This window comes from Hipposideros armiger, unplaced genomic scaffold (genome assembly GCF_001890085.2).
Source record: "Hipposideros armiger isolate ML-2016 unplaced genomic scaffold, ASM189008v1 scaffold_87, whole genome shotgun sequence".
NCBI classification, from domain to species: domain Eukaryota; kingdom Metazoa; phylum Chordata; class Mammalia; order Chiroptera; family Hipposideridae; genus Hipposideros; species Hipposideros armiger.
The window spans coordinates 2752362-2759860 of record NW_017731437.1 but is presented as its reverse complement, the minus strand read 5'-3'; the positions used below and the strand labels follow the sequence as shown (position 1 = coordinate 2759860).

At 52.6% G+C, this 7499-nt stretch overlaps 1 protein-coding gene across 1 annotated transcript in view; it reads right to left on the bottom strand.

Moving 5' to 3' along the window:
* AFMID (arylformamidase) overlaps positions 1 to 5968 on the bottom strand; it is a 21106-nt gene extending 15138 nt beyond the window's left edge. The window contains exons 1-2 of the mRNA XM_019644243.1: positions 5915 to 5968; positions 4080 to 4170 (exon numbers count right to left, since the gene is read on the bottom strand). Of these exons, the coding sequence (XP_019499788.1) occupies positions 4080 to 4170; positions 5915 to 5968 (145 nt within the window). The remainder of the gene's footprint in view (positions 1 to 4079; positions 4171 to 5914) is intronic.
* Between the last annotated feature and the right edge of the window lie 1531 nt (positions 5969 to 7499).

The window sequence follows — 7499 nt, the reverse complement described above, 5'->3', positions numbered from 1 at the left end:
TTATTACTTATAGGATGTCTTACTCTGTAACTGCTATCATCTTTATTGCTATAATTTATGATACTGCTACTGCAATGGATTTCTGAGAGTCCTCTGATATTGTAGGTTGTGAGTGTGTGTGTGTGTGTGTGAGAGAGAGAGAGAGAGAGAGAGAGACAGAGAGACAGAGAGGCAGGCAGGACGGGATTTCTTAGGGGCAGTATCCACAACTTTCAGCAGAGTCTCAGGTGCGTCCATAGCCAGAAAAAGAACCACGGCCTACAGTGCAGGAAAACTCGTAAGGGAATTATAACTGAATGATCATCATCGCAAGTGCTGTGCATATGTTGTTTCCAGCTCTCCCAACCACACCGCAGTAAGCACCAGCTTTTCTGCATCCTTGTGCATCGAGTCCATCCTCCATACACATTCACTGTAAAACCTCAGCCTCATATGGGGAACTCGGGCCCCAACTCCTGTGGGCTTATCGATATGATCATAGCCAGGGCTTCGATTGTCTCTCCCTTTCAAGTCAGGCTCACAAGGGCCTGCCTGCGGTGAGCCACCGTGCCGAAGCCTTCGGGAGCCGGCACTCAGCAAACGCTCAGCGAGGACCGCAGGAGTCTAGTCTAGGGGGCGTCTAAGCTTCCTTCTCAGAGCTCCCGCCTCGTCTCCGAGCTCCACTCCTTAGCCCCAGCCTCTCCCTGCCATCCGCCTACCTCTTCAGACAGCTTCTTCCAGGGAGCCTCGCCCTTGCGGTCCTCAGCAGGGCCCTCCATCCCTCTGCCTGCCCCCGGACGGGCACACGTCCCCGCGTACTGACAGCGGGCGGGAGGGACGGGGCGGGGTCTGAGCCGAGCTCGCCGCGCTGGGGCCTGGAGACGCGCGCGCGCCCCTGGTCCCACCCACGAGGGGGCGGGCTGCACATCAAGGCTCCCGCCAGCGCCACAGCCTCACGGTAATTGATTGGGGGCTGGTGGGTGGGGGAGGGGTTCACGGCGGCTCCCGATTGGCCGGCGCGCCGGATGAAGCCAGGGGCGCGGGAACCTGCGGAAGTTTCTGAGCGGCCGCTGTGAAGGGGTCCTGTTCCGCGAGGTTCCTGGAGGTGCCATGAGCTGCATCAACCTGCCCACCGTGCTGCCCGGCTCCCCCAGCAAGACCCGGGGGCAGATCCAGGTGCGAGCGCCGGGGGTGGGATCCTGGCAGACGGGGGCGGGCTCGTGGCCGGTGCCCTGGCGTTTGTGCGCAGTGGGCCCCGAAGTGACCGCCCCTTCTTTTCTAGGTGATTCTCGGACCCATGTTCTCAGGAAAAAGGTAACGGCCTCGCGGGGTGGGGGGGGTGTTCCGGGACCATTTTCTTCTCCTTTCCCTGTCCCGGGACGTCGTCCTCCCCTGGCGCCCCGCCGGGGCCTGCCGCCTCTGCCAGAACCCTCCCCCTCGAGAGCAGCCCCCACGGCCAGACCTTGCGTTCCTGCCCGGGGTGCCCCTCCTCCCTGCATCCGTTCCCTGCCCGCTCAGGTCAAAGCGTCCTCCCCTGAGTGTCACTCAAGCAAGGAAGGCTCCTGCCGGAGGAGCTGGCCACAGCTTAGCCTCTCACTCGGAAGGGGGCGATCACGGCTTTTAAAAAGTGTGCTCCCTGTGGGCCAGCCCCTAAGCAGCTTGCAGTGCGCATCTGCAGGCCTCCTTCCAGTGAGACTGTACTGTTCCCTTAGATGGCCGGGAAACGTAACTTTCCACAATGAGGAGTCAGGCGATGCATCTGCTCACCCACGTGGTAGAACCACTCCTGGAACCGAGGTGGGCCTAGTGAGCCCCTCAGTAACTGCCCTGGTCCGTGGCCCTAGGGGAACACTCCAGCTCAAATCCCTGGCCCACGAGGGTGAGGCTCAGGGTGGGCTCTTGGACCCAGAAGCTAAGTGCTTNGGTAGCCCATGGCAACCCACTGTCACAGGGGCTGCAGCCTGCGCCATCACAGGCAACCCATGGCAGCCCAGCTCCAGGCTGAGCTGTTGTTCAGCATCTTAGCTGTAGAGGGCAGTGTCACTGGCCCTCATATGTGGGATTCGAACGGGGCCCTCTGGCGTCCCAAGCCAGCTCTTAACCAATGTACCACTTGGCCGGCCCTCTTTCCAGTTTTGCAATGTCCAGAGGCTTGCCTGTGATGCACACGGCGGTTTGGTTTAATCTTTACCCAATAATAAAATATGTTTTCTTTCTTGCTGTGGAGAGGTTCTCTGTCTGAGTTGGCAGGAGACTTTATCTTTCATTGTTTCTACTTGACATCCCTTTGCTGTGAGTTTGAGTCTAACGAGGCCATCTCCAAGGTTACAGGCAGCACTGATGAGGTCTGGGGCCCTGCACCAGCAGAGGCTAGGTGGTGTGCACTCAGTCACACTGACTGACAGTCATCCCACCCTCCCGCCCCCACCCGTCAGCCTGCTCCACTCTTACCAGGAAGCCCCACTCGGGGGGAGCGGCAGCCATCACTAGCAGGGTGAGCTTAGGTAAGTTATTTAACCTCATTAAGCAGGGCCTGGACTAAGGGGAGGTGAGTGAGGTGGTACCAAAAACTCGGTAATGAAGATTGCTATGGCCTGAACATTTGGGTCTCCCCCCAAATTCATATGATGAATCCCTAGCCCCCTCCCCCCATGTGATGGTCTTTGGAGGTGGGACCTCTAGAAGGTGATTAAAGTTACATGAGGTCATGAGGGTAGAGCCCTCATGATGGGATTAGTGGTCTGTAACAAGAGGAAGAAAGATCAGAGCCCCCTGCCCTGTCCCCCCTTCTCCCCGCAATGTGAGGACACAGGGAGAAGGTGAGGGCCAGGAAGCGGGCCCTCCCCAGGGCACCAAATGGGCTGGCACCTTGATCTTGGACTTCTCAGCCTCCAGAATTGTGAGAAATAGATTCCTATTGTTTAAGTCACTCAGTCGATGGCATTTTGTTATGGCAGCCTGAGCTGACCAATACAAAGATAAATAAAATTGGAATGCGATTAAAAAAACCCCAAAATGAATGCCAAAAAGTCCATGATGAACAAAATGTCAGCATTTCAAATAGAAACAAGCTCCACCCCTGCACACGCATGGCCCTCATGAAGATGGTTTTCACCTATGACACGGGCCAGCTGGAGCAGGGAGAGAAGGCAGGGAGGCACAACGTGAACGGAAAGTGGTCCCCAGGGCCTGTGGAGAGCCATGACTAGCGCCCCTGAGGGCGCCGGCAGCACCCTCTTCTTAGCCCCTGCCTCTTATGAGTGACTCCCTTGCTCAAAAGGGTTAGCGCTTGTCTCCCTCAAGATGAGGATAAACATGTTTTCTACAAGCTCATTCAGGCGTCACTGCACATTCAAATATTTATTGAGCAAACAGGTGTATTTGGCACAGAGCTGGGCACAGAAGGGGGCTCTGGAGAGCCCGGGACACAGCTCCACCCCACAGAGTGGGTGCGAGAATGTGCTGGAATAAGCTCCCACAAGCCTGTTCCTCCAGCTGAGTTAGAGAACCACCAACCCCAGGAGCTCTGTTCAGTCTGCTGAAACAAAGCCAATTTCCAACATCCGGTGTTCCAGGCTGAAGCGAGAGGCTGGCTTCTTCCTCACTCACGCCTCTCCTGCTTTCCCAGCCCAGCACAAATGCTCCTCTGAGTGTTAAAATCACAATACAACACTCTGGAGACACAGGGGAGAGGTGGGAATTAACCTTGACACTTTACTAACTTACAAGTTCCCAAGCCCTGATTTCTTTAAAAGATAAAAAGACTTGTCCCTTTGCATAAACAGCAACAACATCCCACGTTCAGCAGCCCAGTGGGAGGGCTTTCTTTTTTCACTCCACCTCCCTGTGCCCTGTGGCATGTAAGCTTAAGGCGTGGGCACTATTTGCAGAGCAGGGGCAGAGATGGGGCATTGCCGACTGGGCCTCTCCTGACTTCAGCAGTTCTGTACCAAGGGCTTCCTGGCACCTGGCCCTGAGCCCAGCACCTGGGCCTTGGGAATGCGCCAGGAGCAGGGGCTGTGTGGCTTCACCCCCATCATTCTGAACCACTGCCACAAGCTAAAGTCCACCCAAAGTGGCCACAGAGAGGTCCCCGATACCGTCGTTTCCCATCTGTGAGTAGGTCCTCAGGGCTTCCTGTGCTCCCAGTCGGATGACCCATCTGCTGGGGGTGTACTGACTCTCCAACTCCTATGGAAGACACACACAGCTCCATAAGACCCTGTTCCCACACAGAGTGCCCCCACCCCACACAGGCTTGGGTGCTCCCCTCTGCCTTGAGAAGCCCCCTGCCCGATATCTCAGGCGCTCACAGATGCCCTCCAGTCTCCAGCTTGGCAACCCGTCCCCACTCTCCCCCAACTAATTAATCAGATACAACATCGCAGACCTATAGTCTAGAGCAGGGGTCGGCAAACTGCGGCTCGCGAGCCACATGCGGCTCTTTGGGTACATACATGTGGCTCTGAAGTAAAATTAAAAATGAAAATAAAACTATCATAGTTTCATTGACAAAATTTTTAAAGGCTATTATTCACATAATGGTGATTTCATTTGNCTAGACTGAAGAACAAAAGGACAGCAACTTGTCTGTTCCCCTTCCCCAATTCCCCAATGCTGTCCCCCTCCCCCAATTCCCCAACAAAATCTTAAAAAAAAAAAGGTAGCGATTTAATGAACACAAGCGTTCTTAAAGTATAGTGATCTGACTAGATTGATGTTGTGCCCAAACTAAGGAAAAGATCTAAACTGAAGAGCAATTAAAACCAGGCAGCTGTAGGTGTTCATTCTCATGCATAAATCTCCCTCCCTCAGATATTAAAAAACTCAACTGACCCTGAGAAGGAGACAGTGCCTCTTTCTAGGCGGTGGCCCAGTGGTTGGTGGCAGGCAGTTGGGTGCAGGGACAGAGAATGAGGTGACCCATGGCCTCCCCTCAGAGCCCGACTACCCAAGGGCAGAAACACAGGAGGACTTTGATGAAGAGACCTTGTCACAAACTTCCTTTTGTGATTAAAGCAAAAATTGGGCTTCTGTTATTCACAACCCAAAGTGTCAAAACTCTTTTTTTTTTTAAAGATTTTATTGGGGAATTGAGGGAGGGCAACAGTGTTGGGGAACTGGGGAAGGGGACCAGCCAGGTTGTTGCTCTTCAATCTTCGTTGTGGAGGGCGCCAGTCGCCATCTGGCTTCCCGTCGGCAGCTTGTGGCCTCTAAGCTCAAGGTGCTGTGTTCAATCTTAGTTACGGGTGGGTGTAGCCACCACCCCATGCGGGAGTCGAACTAGCAGGCTTGTTGTTAAGAGCATACGCTCTATCCATTGAGCCATCTGGGCAGCAGTTCAGCTCAAGGTGCTGAGTTCAGTCTTAGTTGCGGGTGGGCATAGCCCACCACTGAACAGGCAATCTTGTCGTTACACCAGCTGAGCCATCCTGCCACCTGTTGGCAGCTCAGCGACAGCTCAGCTCGGGTGTAGTGTCACTGGCCCATGTGGGAATCGAACCGGTGGCCCTGTTGCTCAGAGCTCGCGCTCTTAAGCCAACTCTTAACCAACTGAGCCACTTGGCCGGCCCTCAAAACTCTTTAACAGAGAGAAGCTGCAGGCCCTGGAAACAGAGCCCATGGACCCAACTGGGCATTGTGTTGGAGCAGCCAGAGGAAGCAGGGGCCAGAGCTTCTAGAGACCAATGCAGCTGTGAGGCAGGGAGACCTGCCACAGCCATGGAAGGCTGAAGACCAAGGGTCTGCTACATACACAGGCTGCAATCTAAGAGAAGGCTGGGGCCCATCAGCCCCCATCTAGTTAACAATGGCTGGCAGAATTATTGAGGACTTCATTTTAAAACCCTTTTCAGCAAACCGAGGCTTCTTTTGCACTAAGCAAACAATCATTACCTAAACAGAGCCAAACACAGATGGTGCAGAGCAAGGCTACGTACAGTGTGGTCTGTGGAAACTGGGCACCCTTCCCTGTTTGCTGCTGGTCCATGCCGAGCCAAGTGCCCGAGGTGAAAGGAAGCATTTAGAATACATGCAGTTTGGTAGAATGGCTTTGTCCACTGAACTCAATAATAAGAAATTAGGACTTTCAAGCAAAAACTTGTCCACGAATGTTCATAGTAGCACTATTCACAACCGCCAAAAGGTAGAGCCAACCCAAATACCCATCAACGGATCAGTGGAGAAACAGAATGTGGTGTGTCCATACCATGAAATATTATTTGGCTGTAAAAAGGCAGGAAGTACTGACACGCGCTACAACATGGATGGATCTCCAAAACATCACTCGCAGTGAAAGAAGTCTGACACACAAAGGCCATATATGTGTGATTCCATTTATATGATATGTCCAGAATAGGCAAATCCACAGAGACAGGAAGCAGTTAGTGCTTGCCAGGGTCTGGGGGTCCGGGGATGCGGAGTGACTGCTTAATGGGTAGGGGGTTTTATTTCTGGGATGATGGAAATGTTTTGGAACTAGAAGTGATGGTTGTACATTGTGAATGTACTAAATGCTAATAAAGGGTTAAGTGGTTAAATTTTATGTTATGCGTATTTTACCAAAATAAAACAAAAATTGGGACTTGTATTTTGTGCGCCTGTTTTCTTCCTTTCATTTTTCTGGTGCAAAGGAAAAAGCCCACTCTTGTAGCCTGTGAAGGCAGGGTGTGCCCTGGAAGGCTACTCAGTCGCAGAGGCTGTCAATCATGAGGCCCCATCCACGTCACTGGTGATTGGTCCTCCTGGGGAGAGGCGTGATCTGGGGGCGGGGCTGGGAGTTTAGGACTCAGGTGAGCCGGTGAAGGTTACAGAGGTAAAGCTGCAGGGCTGTGGTTCAACATTTGTGTTTTTACTGAGAGTCTTGGTAAAATAAGCACTAAAACTACTGATGGAGGAAATAGTTCTTAAAACCTCCCCTGCTTTCTTCCCAGGCTCACCCAGCAGGCCCGGTGCACCCTGCCAAAGGCCAGCCTTTGATGGGGGATAAAGGTGATCTACTCATCAGAAGAAAACATCCCGCACTGCAAGTTAATAGGGCGACCCTGTGGGGGGTGAATACACATCAAAAATAAGAAAAATAATTTCATTCTCCCTGGTGCAAAAAAGGAAAAGAGAGATTACCTTCCTTCCTTTTCTTAGAGCGTTTATTTTAGGAAACTTATATGTAATTGTAAGTCCTTTGTCTACTCCTTTGAGATGTACGTAGGTATTTTTAAAAAGTTAAATGAGTCTCCAGCGGGTTTTACAACCTAGAAATGTTTTTCTCAAGGACCTGGGAACCATCTCTCTGAACTGTAATCATCAAGGAAGATAGCACCCCTGTGCTTCAGATTCCTGGGAGGGCAGGAACCTAACGTCTGTAGGTGCCTCGCTCCAAGCTGCAAAGCTACGGTACCTCTTGTCATAAAGACATGGGGCGTTTACTTTTTCCTCTGGATAATGGCAATTAGCAAGCACACATGGCCACCCTAATTACCAGGTGGTAGACTTAGGATGGACTAGTGTGACAAATGGTACTG